At 46.2% G+C, this 14,621-nt stretch overlaps 1 protein-coding gene across 1 annotated transcript; it reads right to left on the reverse strand.

Moving 5' to 3' along the window:
• Positions 1-12,477: 12,477 nt before the first annotated feature.
• LOC148164261 (melanoma-associated antigen 8-like) lies at positions 12,478-13,470 on the reverse strand. The gene has a single exon (XM_088023588.1). It carries the CDS (start codon positions 13,468-13,470, stop codon positions 12,478-12,480), a length of 993 nt encoding a protein of 330 aa, XP_087879714.1.
• Between the last annotated feature and the right edge of the window lie 1,151 nt (positions 13,471-14,621).

A 14,621-nucleotide genomic window follows, 5' to 3' on the forward strand; every position in this document is an offset into this window, starting at 1 on the left:
ACTACATGAAAAGAAGCTCAAGATTGTTGATTATTAGTAAAATGCAAATCAAAACTACAGTTAGATACCACTTCACACCCATTAGGATAGCTAGAATCTAAAAGGCAGGTAATAACAATTGTTGGCAAGGGCGTGGAGAAATTGGGACACTCATGCCCTGCTGATGGGAATGTGTAAGGGTGCATCCACTGTGGAAAACGGTTTGGCAGTTGTTCAAAAAGGTAAACATTGAGTCATTGTTTGACCCAACAATTCTACTCCTGGGTATATAATCAAGGGAAATGAAAATATATGTTCACACAAAATTTGAATGTGCATACTTCCAGTAGCATTATTTACAATACCCAGAAGTTGGAAACAACCTAAATGCTCATCAGTGGGTGAATAGGTAAACACTATGTGTGGCATATCCATACAATGGACTATTACTTGACCATACAAAGTGAAGTAATGATACAGGCTATAACATGGATGGATGAAGCTCTTGAAAACATGCTAAGTGAAAGAAGACAGACATGAAAGGCCACATATTGTATGATTCCATTGATCTGGAAGGTCTGTAATAGACAAACTTGTAGAAACAGAAAGTAGACTAGGTAAGTATCTATGGCTGGGGGGTGGGATTGGGAGGAAATGGGGAGTGAATACTAATGGATACAGGGTTTCTTATTGGGTTGATGGGAATGTTCTAAAGTTGACTGTGGTGATGGTTGCATAAATGTAAATGTACTAAAAACCACTGAATTGTACACTTTAAATGCGTGAATTTTATGGTATGTGAATTGTATCTCAATAAAGCTGTTTTTTAAAAGGGCAAGTTGCAGCATAATATGAGCAATATGATGAGATTTATGTAAAGTAGTGGGTGGTTGGGAGTATTAGAAACCTCTCATAAACAGCTGACATTTGTATTTACTGACTCCATTACTAATTTGAGTAAATGTTATATATCCCCACTGATAGCCTAATTCTATGTTAGCAGGTCTACCTTTCTCCCATGACCGCAAAGCATGCAGGAACCTTGGTGGCAGCACTGTCTCCACATACCCCCGGTGCAAAGGTGAAGAGACTGAGACCCAGAGAAGGGATTGCACTTGTAACTTAGTAAGTCAGTGGTAGAGCAGTGACTAGAACGTGAATTTCCTAACCCTTTGTCCAAGGCTTCTGTCACTGGATGGTTTTTCATTAACCTTCTTACTTTCTTCTGCTTCCCCTTCTTTTCGCCCACCAACACCCCCCCCAAATAAGCCCTGTCAATTATTTGCTTCTTGAATTTATAAGTAATTTCTTTTCCTTCCCTCCCTTCTTTCCTCCCTTTTCTCCTTCCTCCTTACCTCCCTTTCTTCTTTCCTCCCTCCCCTTCCTTCCTGTTTAAAAAAACAAGGTTTTTCTCAGGGAGTGATTTCAACCAGTTCTTTATAGTCTACTGTAATCAAGGCCTGACTCTCCCTTTAATCCTCATCATTCCTCAAAGTCTCCAGTTCATCCTCTGGGGTTTGCTTTACAGGCATCATAGGCAGTGAGGATTGCAGACTTGGCAGGAGATAGGGGAAAGTCAGGCAAGAATGGGGGTAGGAGAGGGTTAGGCAATTACTATTCCACACAGGTCTGAGGCTCTGCACCTTCTAACTGAGTGTCTTGGTTTCTTAATCTTATTTCCTCCTCTCCTCAGAGTTGAGTGTCTTTACATTCAAAGTGGGAAGTATGCATTGAAGTCATTCTGTCTGGTGCTTGGATCAAAGACCGCTGTTTTTTTTTTTTTTTCTCCTTAATAGTCTATCTTGTATTTGCAGTCTTTGTTTCTGATTATTTAGGGGGTGACTCGTGTCTAGCTGTTGGATGAAGGGAGAGAAGAAACCTTCAAGAGCACGTGATGTGGGTAGGGGGTGTGGAGAAACCCATCCATTAATGCCTGAAGTCTTGCTGCATTGCAGGTAGTCCTAAGAAGGCAAATGGGTCCTTAAGCAAGTGGGTGCCCTGCAGGATGATATTACCCCAACAGTAATGTTTTCCCCAACTTGGGGGCGTGTGTTCTTTTTAGAGAACCAGGTCTGGGCTAACTGTCCAGTTCTGGCTTTCCTGCTGTCTCTCTGATTTTCAGAGATCCTTACTTTCACCTTTGCAGCACCTTCAGAATGCTATTTAATCAGTTTTCTGCATTTGAAATACAACCACAGCAGAGACTATCAGCTCCCCTCTTACATACAAAGGGATTGCTTTTCATTTCCTTCCCTAATGCTTCTGTATAGTTGGCCTATTTCTGCAGCCTAGAGATCAGGTCTACTCTTCCTTCCTCTTTTCTTTTACCACTTTTCTCTTCCCACTATTTTGCATGGAAGCTGACTAAAGTGGAGGCTGTGGCTGCAGTGGGTCCAGAATGGATGGGAATGGAATACCCCAGGACTTTGCCTTAGTCAAAGGGCAGGCTTGACTCTGCCTCCCCCCAACATCTAGCAGCCTTCTTAGGCACCAGAGTTTAGCACACAGTGGGTACTGGACACAGCTGCACTAAGTCACCTCTCTGGTGCAAACAATGTATCATGACTCTAACCTCTACCTCCTGGGGTCAAAGGGCTTAGGCTGAGTGGACAGGTCTCTGTCTGGCCAGTCCATGGTCTTTTTATTATTATTATTTATCAGAGAGAGAGAGTGAGCATGAGTGAGCGCACAAGCAGGCGGAGCAGCAGGCAGAGGGAGAAGCAGGATTCCCATGGAGCAGGGAGTCCGATGTGGGACTTGATACCAGGATCCTGGAATCATGACCTAAGCCAAAGGCAGACGCTTAACCAACTGAGCCACCCAGACGTCCCAGTCCATGGTCTTTTCAGAGGGTGAGGCACTTGGCATTGTGGCACCTGGAAGAACTGCTAGTAGTGAGTAGTAAGAACCTCTAGCCAGCTTAGGAAGGCATGGAGCACATTTGCTGAATTGGCAGGCACTCAGTGGATCTTTTCATATCAGATAGCCTGGGAGGCACTTAGGGAATATCACAAGGAAACGATAAGTTCAGCAAGGTTGCAGGATACAAGATAATACACAAAAATTAATTGTATTTACATAAAACTAAAATTAAAAAAATTGGAAACCCAAAATTAAAATCTTACTTTCAATAGCTCCAAAAATGCAATACTTAGGTATAAATCTAATAAGATATGCACAGGATCTGTATGCTGAAAACACAAAATGCTGATAAAAGGAATCGAGACTTAAGTAGTAAGTACAGAGATATACTGTGTTCATGGACTGGTAGACTCACATAGTGAAGATGTCAATTCTCACTAAATTGATCTATACAGTCAAAACAATCCAATCAAAATTCCAGCAGGATGTTTTTGGATATGAACTAGCTGATTCAACAAGTTTATGGAAAGGCAAAGGAAATAGAATAGCTAAAAAAACTATGAAAAAGTAGAATAAAGTCAGAAGAATCACACTACTTGATTCTAAGATAAAGCTATAATAATCAAGATGGTGTGGTATTAGCTAAAGGATATACACATAGATTGGTAGAACTGATTAGAGTCCAGAAATAGACCCACACAAAGAGGACCAGTAGAGTTTTTTATGAAGGAGTAAGACAGTTCAATTGAGAAATGTTGGTCTTTTCAATAAATGGTAATAGAACAATTGGCACCCATATTTTTAAAAAAAGAAACAAAAAGAACCTCTACTTAAACCTAACACTTTATAGTACAAAATCAAGGTAAAATGTATCATCGATCTAAATGCTAAGTGAAAACTATAAAATTTTTAAGGAAAACATAGGAGAAAATCTCATGATCCGGAGTTAGACTTCCTCAAAATTAAAAACTTTTGCTCTGAGAAAAACAGAATAAAAAGTCAAGCTACAGCCTGTTAAAAAGTATTTGCAAATCATATATCCAACAAGAGACTTGTATCCAGAATACATAAAAGTTTTTCAAAACTCAAAAATTAGCAAACAAATGACCCATTTTTTTAAATTTTTTTCATGGCTTTTGAATGTCTTTTTTAAAAAATTCAATTAACCAACATACAGTACATAATTAGTTTCAGATGTAGAGTTCAATAATTCATCAGTTGCATATAACACCCAGTGCTCATCACATCATGTGCTCTCCTTAATGCCCATCACCCAATTACCCCATGTCCCCCACCTCCCCTCCAGCAACCCTTAGTTTGTTTCCTATAGTTAAGAGTCTCTCATGGTTTGTCTCTCTCTCTGATTTCTTCCCATTCTGTTTTTCCCTCCCTTCCCCTATGATCCTCTGCACTGTTTCTTATATTCCACATATGAGTGAAACCATATTATAATTATCTTTCTCTGATTGACTTATTCCACTTAGCATAATACCCTCCAGTTCCATCCACACTGATGTAAATGGTAGGTATTCATCCTTTCTGATGACTGAGTAATATTCCATTGTATATTTATATACCACATCTTCTTTATTTATTCATTTGTCAATGGACATCTTGGCTTTTAAAAATGGGTAAATGATCTTGATAGACACATCACCAAAGTGGGCATATGGATGACAAATACGCACATGGAAATTGTTCTACATCAATGAAGAGAAATGCAAATTAAAATTAAGATGAGGTAACACAACACACATTTGAGGGTGACTGAAATTTTAAAAATTACTGACATTACTAAATGTTAACAAGGATAAAGAGCAACTTGAACTCTCATATATTACTGGTCAGAATGTAAAATGGTACAGCCTCTCTGGAAAATAATTTGGTCATTTCTTCTAAACATATAGACACTATATGACTCACCAATGCCACTCCTGGAAGAAATAAGAACCTATGTTCACACAAAAACATACCTGTGAATGTTTATAGCAGCTATTCATATTTGCTAAAATCTGTTTGTTTTTACCCAAATGTCCTTCTATGGATGAATGGATAAACAAACTGTGGTATACCCGTACAATGGGTTACTACTCAGCAACAGAAAAGTAATAAACTATTGATACATACAACTTGGATGAGCCTCAAATGCAATTTCCTGAGTGAAAGAAACCAGGCTCGATAAATTACATGCTCTGTTCTTCTATTTCTATAGCATTTTTGAAAAAGACAAAACTACAGTGATAGAAAACACATGAGTGGCTGTCAAGGTTAGGTATCAGGGGAAAGTATGACTACAATGAATAGCACATGAGAGGTTTTTTTGGGGGGGAGCGTGATGAAAGAGTTTTGTATCTTGGTTGTGAGTGCATGAATCTATATAACACTTTTAGCCGTATACCAAAAGAAAAAACAATTTTAGTTTGAAAATTAAAAAAATAAGAAAAATAGAAAACTAGAGTGACTATATTAATATCAGAAAAAGTTGACTTTATAAGAAGGAAATTTACCATGGGTAGAAAGGAACATCACATAATGATAAAAGAGTCAATTCACCAAGAAAATACAACAATCTTAAGTGTGTACACCTAAAAACAGAGCTTCAAAATATAAGAAACAGAATCTGATTGAGCTGAAAGAAGAAATAGTCACATCAACAATTACATGTGGAGACTCAACACTCCTCTCTGGGTAAATGACAGAAATAAACAAAACATCTTTGCAGTGTTCTGGGGAAGCGGAAGCAATAGGTGTAAATAAAATGAGCCAAGTTCCATACTCTCGTTGAGGGTGCTTGAATGTGATCTGAGGATACGTTTAAAAGAAGGAAGCATGAAAAAGAAGGTAAAGAAGGCCCACTGTGTTTCTTGGAGTGGAGAGCTACCAGGTAAAGCACTAGTAAGGGCCTCTTTTCAAATGAGAATTTAAGGCAGGTTTGGAAAGAAGGTTTGGTGAGTTAGAGGGAGGGCAGCTAATTCCGTGCTGAGAATAGAGAATAGTCAAGTGGGTAGAAAGATAATGTGTGCCAATGTGTGTCTGGATTGGAGTGGGAGTAGGGGAGCAGTGGCCAATGAGGAGTTTGGAAAATAAATGGGATGATAAGTTATGCTGAGAGCATAGTGGTTAGGGCACCTTTTGCTGTTGGCAGCGCTGGAAACCCAGACAGCAAAAGCACCGTCAGTGCATTGGGCGCACTGGAGTCCACACAGATAGGTGTCTGTGCAGGAGCATGAGGGAGTCCATGTCTGAAGAAGGGTCTTCTGGCACACAGCTTTCCCATCTGTGATCAGGAGGACCCCAGCATTCTGTGTCTGGGTGGCAAGGTCCACTTCTTTGAGGGTTTAGGAAGGACTTTAGGATTATAGTCCTCACTTCAACCATTCAACAAGAGTGCTCTACCTTGCTCATGTTCATGAAGTGGATTTCTGTGGAAGGGATTCTTCTGTGGAAGGAAATAAGAGGTCCTACACCTAAAATTTTGATGACCACTGTCCACTAGATAAATGACACATCATGGAATCCCAGCCTCTAGATATCTGAGTCGAAGGGTGCTTCCAGACCCCTGATCTGTTTATTATGAGCGACTTTTGTTACTGAAGAGCTGCCAACTGCCTAAAACTCACACACCAGACTTGAAAAGATAGTGTCTGGATATTGGGGGAGGCAGAGAGTAAGCTCAGTTTTGCCAAAGGCTGTCAAGAGTAAATTCCTTAAAAGTGATCTGACACAGCAGATGTGAAATTGAAAGGTCATTATTGTAAAACTATACATAGGAGCCACAAATACACAGAATATATATTTTATAAAAATTTTCTGTAATTGATTTTCCGGTTGGATATTTTCTCCCATTAAAGTCTTTCCTAAATTTAATATGTGCCTTTAGTTTCCAACTGTGTTTGCTGGAGAGAAGATGGCCTACTAGAGCATGTAGGCCACTATCCATGCAACACTTTTTTAAACCTAAACCTAAGGTCTCAAATTACCCCTACTGATGCAACCTAAAAATGCCCAGCCCAAGCTCCTCTCCTGTTAGACCCATGTTTCCTACTACCCACTGGACAGCCCCACCTGGACAGCTGGCAGAAGCTCACTGCTTACATGGCTCACACTGACTGCATCCTCCACACCTTTGCTCATTAATTTACTACCACTTCTTCCTCCCTGATACTCAATCTCAGATGAGAGCAAAAGCTTCTGCCAATGGAGAAATCTCGGAATTCAGGGTCATTATAGACTTTACCTGCCATCTCAAAGTTCCTAACTTCCTAAAACTCTTGTACATCACATCTCTCACCATCCTCCCATTCAGGCTGAATTAAGTGCTTTGTCATGTTATTTTGTTTTGTTTACTTGATATTCTTTCTCAGCATATGTTCAGTAAATGTTTGCTGGATGAATCAAGTTGCTGGAGGGTGCCATTCCCTGATTCAAAATGTGGAGCCTGCCCCCTGCCTGGGCCTTCCACCTCCACGGTTGAAACCCACAGTTCTCCAACTGCTCAAGTAACTTCAGAATTCCTATGGGAAACTATTATTGAGGGTGTCACCATGGACGTCTCCTCCCCAGGTCCAAACACCATCTTGGAGGTGGGGATGCTCTCAACAGGATGGTCCGTGGTGCTTCCTTCCTAGGAAACATGGTCTATCAGATTTCCCCAACCCATTTATGCTCCTTGTCCTGCACTGGAGCCCACACTTTCTTATCAGTTGAATAAGAAAAAGCCATCTCCACAGGTTTTCCGCCTACCCTGCAAACTGGTGGCAACACAGGCCAGCCGTCCTAGCCACAGGACAGGACCCCCGCCCCTGCTATGCCACGACCTCAGGAGCCCGGGAAGGCAGTCTGAGCCGTGGACACCATTTGGACAGCTTTCAAGTGTGTCCGTGCCCAGCCCTTTATCTGCAGAGTCTGAGGTGATTAGCCCCAGGGCTTTCTCCTTCCAATTTCACCCTGCCTGCAGCTAGCAGCACGCTCCCTTCCACTGCTCCTGGGTATTCCTGGCCTATCTCAGCTGTCCTTCCTCGGTCACCCACCCCTCACTCACATAGCCCCACCCTCTATGTGGGGTTGCACTCCACCCAGAGGGAAAGCCCCCTGACTCTAGCAGGCATCACGACAGCTCCCAGCCCTGGGACCCTGGCAAGGATGCCCTGGACCACTAGAGTAGTCAAGAGATGTCGCTCACCTGAATTCAGGGGCAGGGAGACAAATGTACTCTTCCTGACAGAGGTAGGGGGACTCTACAGTAGTGGGGTGTCTGGCATGCTGCTGATCCATTCATGCAACAGACCTGCCCTGTCAGACCATCCCACAACTTCCAGCTGGTGATAAGGATTCAGAGGCTTCCCCAGCCCATCCACGTTCTTTCTCCTGAATCCCTCCGCCTCTCCACCGTCTCTCCTTTTGGTCCCTTTCCCCCTAAGCTGAACTCTAGATTCAGAGCCCTGACTGCCAGCCTGCCTGGGGCTCTCTGGACTTGGTTTCGTACTCGTTTTCTCTCATGGACTCTAGCCATCACTTTCCCCAGGATGCTCTCAGTGCCCCTCACTAGCTGAGGGTGTCCTGGCTGGTCTCCTCCCCGGCTGCTGATCATTCTGGCCAAGTCCCTCTTTCTCAAAGTAGAGGGGGAAACGTCTTGTTGATATTGCAGAATCTTAAATCATTTCCAATTTTTATGAGAATGCAAACTGGTATAGCACTTGTGGAATAAAATTTCAGACGCATTTATGAAATGTTAAACAATTCACACCCTCTCCACTCTACCCAATGTCTATGTTAGTATGTATATCTTATTAGAAAACATTCATATCTACCCAAGGATTCATAGTCAAAGATGTTGTTTTCATTTTATTAATCATACGATAAAGGGAAAACAACTTGTTTCTACCAGGAAAAAATTGTTTATGTGATTAATTATGGTATATACAAACTTTAACATTCCAGGGAATACTTTCAAAAGTGAGGTAGATCTATATGTGCTGTTATGGGAAGATCCTGCATCCATTTTATTAAGTGACAAAAGCTAGTGGCAGATCAATATGCACAGTATTATGGGTTAGGTTGAATAAAAACAATATATTTGTAGAGCATATCTATGAAAAAGCCATAGTCACCTTTAGAATAACACACACTAGGGGCGCCTGGGTGGCTCAGCTGGTTAAGCGTCCGACTCTTGATTTCGGTTCAAGTCATGATCTCGGGGTCCGGAGACCAAGCTCCGAGTTGGGCTCTGCATGGAGCCTGCTTGAGAGTCTCTCTCTCTCTCTCCCTTTGCCCCTCCCTCCACTCACACACTCTTTCTCTCTCTCAAAGAAAATGTTTTAAATTAAAAAAATAAAAATAACACACACTAGATTGTTAGTCACGGTGACTTCTGAGGAGGAGGCTGAATTGTGGGGGAACTTTGAAAAGGGGATATTGTGACTCATCTGTATTTTTAGAAGTTTTTTGCAGGAGGAAGATATGTACTCCTACCTTCTTAAGTAAAATTGCTAGATAAGCCTAACAACAAAAAAAGCGGCTGCATGAAAGTAACTGTTAACTGATGCAACAAACTGTGACATTTGAAGGGCTAACACAACAGAAGTGCATCTTTGGGCACACAAATTCTGATACAGTTTGGCAGGGGCCCTCTGCTTTTCCTAGACCCTGGGTCCAGGTTGCTTTCATCTTGTGGCTCCCCTATCTCAACACGGGGTCACCATGTTTGCTGGTGAATCAAGGGAGACAGCATGGAATGGACATACTGGCTCGCAAACGCCTGGATGTGAGAAACAATGCTTCTGCTCACATCTCCATGGCAAAGGGTCATCACACAACCCTCCCTAACTACAAGGGGACTGGCAAGGTGGTGTCCCCTGTATCCTGGAAGGAAAGCAAGACACACTATGGATGAACATTAAAGTTTCTCCCATGTATTGTTACACAGTAGGGGTTTAACCAAATGCAACTATTATAATTTGTTATGACTGACTTTATTGCTGGGAAGAGTTTCTTTTTTAAGATTTTATTTATTTGTCAGTGAGAGGGAGAGAGAGAAAGAGATTGCACAAGCAGGGGGAGCAGTGGGCAGAGGGAGAAGCAGGCTCCCCACTGAGCAGGGAGCCTGATGTGAGACTCAAGCCCAGGACCCTGGGATCATGACCTGAGCCAAAGGCAGATGCTTTACTGACTGAGCCACCCAGGCATCCCAGGGGAGGAGTTTTTGAGGTCAGTTTGCCTTGGAATTCTTTGAACTTTTCAAGCATCTCCTGTGTGACAGATACTTTCAAATACAGGATGACACCTAATTTTCAAACGATTCATTTAGTGACCAGAGGATTACTACAGAGAGTAAGGTTCTATGTTGGGGGAGAGAAGGTGATTCCTAGCTGTTCCATGGGGACCAGTGATGAGCTCATTAGCAGGCCAGGTACAAGAGTTAGACAGAGGAGCACACAGGGGAATACCAGGGAAAGGCTGCTGTAATTCGGGAAAGTGCCAGGTCTGGAAAAAATGCCAGCGCCCGGGCAGTCAGTTTTCAAAGAACTCTGAGGTTCAGGAAGAAGAACTCTACGTTAATAAAGCCCACAGACAGTACCCAAAACCTGTTTGATTCTCATTGTCACCTTCCTTCCTTAGCAACAGGTTTTTTAGTACCTTAGCCACAGCATCCTTCTTTTTGTCACCTGGAAGACACCATGCTGTCCTCAGGAATGATGTAGGACTCAGAAGGTTGGCCACAGGCTGCAGTGAGGGGGCACAGCATAGACTCTACATGAATTCAGACCTGGGTTCTAGTCTCTGCCCTGTCACTCACTAGCCATGTGATCCTGGGAAAATGACTAAGTCCTAGGAGCCTCAGGTTCTTTCTGAAGTGAGTGAGTTAGGTGAGTTTGATAAGCCCCGTCTTGCAGGACTGCAGGAATGCATGTAATATATGGAAAGCACCTTGCACAGTGCCTGGCACATATTGGAACTTTGATGAACGGCAGTGATTTCAAATGTTGTTTTGATCCCAGAGCCTTCCACTCTCTCCTCTGGGGTATTTTTTTTGTTACCCAGGTCATGTTAGAGAATGTGCAGCTCAATAGGACATGGAATAGCTAATCAGCCAAAGAGGGTGCTTCATAAGTAAAACTCAATCCATTTTCTAAATCAGAGGATATACGTGAGATATATGAGAATATGTGTGGCATTCAGGTGTGAGGGAATCGTCCCAGCTGGACACAATACAGAGCTCCCAGAATGTGAGTCAAAGACCAGCTCCTTCCCTCTCTCCCAGCTGCTCTTCCACCAAACCACTCCTTTCATTCATTTCTCCCCCCACCAAAACCTAGACCTTGCTTACTTACAGCTGTCCAAATTACACTCCAGATAATCAAACTAAAATGACTTTTAAATGCAGTGGGTTCTGGCTTTGCATGGTTAGGACAAGAGTGCCAGTCTAGAGTCTTCTGGGCTCCACTTCAAAGAAATATCACTGTATTCCTCCAGAAATACTTGCAGATGACGGATATAAAACACCTAGTCTGTGCACTGTGTTCAACTGCCTTGGGATGAGAGTGCAGGATACCTTCTTTTCCTGCCCCAGGAGGAGATTTCTCTCTGGTTTGTCCATGATCCAGAGGGAATTTCTCAGAGCAATTATCCATTTCAGACTTTGCTGCCACCTCTAAGGTACACTGTCTCCAAGGAGGGCCACTGTCACCCCCCAGGTTCACGGTGATCAGCTGCACAGAAGGAAGCACGGTGACCCGACATCCCGAGCCACCCAGGCCAGGGGCACTTCCACTGCAGTGCTTGCCCCGGGAGCTGCACTCCCTCACCCTTCTTCCACTTCTTCTGCAGGTCTCAGGGCACCTCTCCCCACTTTCCTGCCACGAGTGCAGCTGCTAGACAGTCCCCTAAGGGTGGGACGTGTCCTGCTTCTCCTAATGTCCTCACTGTTCACACACAGGGCCTTCCAGAGAGCAGAGCTCAGCCCATGTCTGGGAATCAAGAAGCCAATGAGCCAATGAGCAGGGCTCCCTCTGTGGGGAGATGTCATTTCTCCTCCTTTCTTGAAGAACTAAGTGAATGAAGGCGCACACATCTATGTTACTTTTGCAGAATGACAGACAAGAAAGAGTAAGAAGCAAAAATGAATCATCTTTTATTTCCCTATTTCCTGACCCCGTCACTTGACTGCTCCATTCTTCCACCTTTCCAACAAATTCCTATGCCAATGCCCTGTGATTTCATTCCAGAACCCAAACAAGGAGGGAAGATCTCCCACCTTATTTCCAGAACATGACAAAACTCTTAAAACTCTTGAACTGGGTAAGTACAAATGCTGTGGGATGGAGTCACGCACACATGTACCCGCCAAAGCTGGTTAAAACTTCTACTCCAAGGAACAACATTTGAGAGCTTCCTCAAGAAAACCAAGCTCTGGATGTCAGAGTCACCGCAGAGAACAGGCCCCCAGAGAGGCTGGCTCTTCATCCTGCTTTCTTCCCTCAATCCTCCCTGGCCCGGCCCTACTTAGAGCTCCCGGGGCTCTCTCTTCACACACACACAGGGAACAACCAAAATGTGGCCTCACTTCATGCCCAGCACCCCGCAGGAGAAGCTGCCGACCCCACCAAAGCCTGGAAAGGGCCTGGCCGCCACTGGGACTCAGGCCCCCTCTTCCTCATCGCTCACAGCCCCTTCAGACAGGGCCAGGGAGGAAGCCAGCTGCCCGCGTCTGACCCGGAGCAAATACTCCAGCACTTGAAACTTGCTGGTTTCGGCGTGGGCCCTGGGACCCCACAGGAACTCGTAGCGGGCAGGGTCGCTGCCAGGCACCTGCCGGTACTCCAGGTACCCTTCCTGCACCCAGACTTTGGTGAGGAGCTCCCTGGGCTCCCCATAGATGATGTGCTCTTTGCCAGCATACACCCCCATGACCCCCAGCACTTCCCACACCTCCCCCTCAGGGGCACAGTCATCCTCCACGAGGATCACCCCCAGTAGCAGCCCCAGGAGGCTGGTCTTGGGCATGCCATGCTTACCGCTCAGCATCCCATCACAGGTGAGACCCAGGACGTTGACCAGGACGTAGGAGTGGTCGCTGGGGCCCACTTCCTTTATGTCCATGCCAAAGACCAGCCGCATGTACTCAGAGGCTTGGCCCAAGATCACCGGGAAGTCGTCCTGGTAATCTTTGCTGACGATCTCCAGCATCTCTGCCTGGCGGGTTGGCTGCTTGTTGCGGTATCTGAGGAGCAGGAACCCCACCAGGGCAGCCACTTTCACGTGGAGTTTGTCCTGGAGAGAGGGTTGGGTGACTTCGGGCTCCTCCCAGGTGCTCGACCCCTCCTCATCTAGGCTGCTGGAGCCCTGGTCAGGCTGGCTCCAGGCCCTGGCTGCCTGGGCAGTGGGGGAGGGGCAGGCACTCTGAGGGCTCTGAGGAGGACTCAGGGACCCAGAAGCAGACCCCTCCCCCAGGGGAATCAGGAACAGGACAGAGCAGGAGGAGGAAGGGGAGGAGGAGGAGGAGGAAGAGGAGGAGGGGGCGTGTGGGGCCTCCTCCTCCCCAGCCCCGGACAGGTGTGCCTCCACCAGGCCCTGGGCCGGGCCTGGGTCTTCCTCCAGCTTCCAGAGCTCACTCCTCTGACCCAGGGGCATGGCGTTTGTGTCGGGCTGAACCTGCAGAAAGATGTGGGACGGGTCCTCAGGGTGCAGCCCAGGCAGCAGAGGCCTGAAGTCCCGCAGCTGACAGTGCGCTGCATCGGACTTGGGTGCTGAGGGGTCCCCTCTGGGTTGGGATGGGCGAGCCCCTGGCTCCATGCTCAGAGCATGTACCTCACCTTGAACACTGGCACTCACCTGCACCTCCCCTGGTCTCTGACCTTAGAGACTCCTGCCTCAGACAGAGGCCTGGACTCTGAGTTCTTGGAGCCCCTGGAGGAGGGAAGGAGGGGGCACCTCAGGGTGCAGACAGAGCATGGCCGCAGAAGCCCAGTGCACACAGGAGGGCTGGGTCGGACTCTGTGAGGTCGCCATCAATCCAAGCTGGGCGGTCCCCTCCTTGGCCTCTCAGGGGACTGCTATTTCCCCTGGCAGGGCCTGGGCCCCACCCCCGCAGCCTGAGGCCACGGGGTCACAGCAAGACCACGAAGCCCTGAGACTCCACAGAAGGTAAGCGAGGGGGCCCACCTCTGCCCACGCCTGCCAAAGGTCTAAGGGCTCGTCACGGAATCCCAGGGATGGCCAAGCTCGGGTTCCGTCCGTGCTGGGATGGGCGCACCTCTCCGTCTATACCTTGACCCCACGGAAGGCCTGGGAAAACTCCCTGTGTTGACCTGAGGCTACGCTCCTGGTGCCAAGGCCTCATCTCTGGGAGACACCAGAAGGAATAGTCTGGAGAAATCAGTCGGCCCACCGATCCCCCATCTCCCCACGGCTGACAGAAGTGGCAGAGTAGGCCTGGGCCCTAAGGATCCTGCTGTGGGAGGCATCCCCTCATTTCTCACCTTCCCCCCTGCCAGGGCCAGAGCCAGAGCCAGAGCTAAGGCACCTGCCTCCACAGCTGACCTAAGTCCAGACCCTCAGGCCCAGACCCTCCCTTCCCTGAGACCAGGGATCTGGGAAGGAGGAGGGCTCAGCCTGACAGGCCCTGCCCAGCGTTCCCAAGGCTGCCTGGTAAGGGCTGGCCAGATTTCTGGGCCATCCCTTCCTTGTCCTGAGGGGTGGGTTGGGAGCCACTCACTCCTCCCTCGGGGGTCCCCACATTGACTCTCGGCAGGAGCAGGGACTCCTGTGTGTCTCCCAGGTGG

Source organism: Eumetopias jubatus, unplaced genomic scaffold (assembly GCF_037043125.1).
Source record: "Eumetopias jubatus isolate StellerSeaLion01/CBP00866 unplaced genomic scaffold, mEumJub1_p1.0 scaffold_5, whole genome shotgun sequence".
NCBI classification, from domain to species: domain Eukaryota; kingdom Metazoa; phylum Chordata; class Mammalia; order Carnivora; family Otariidae; genus Eumetopias; species Eumetopias jubatus.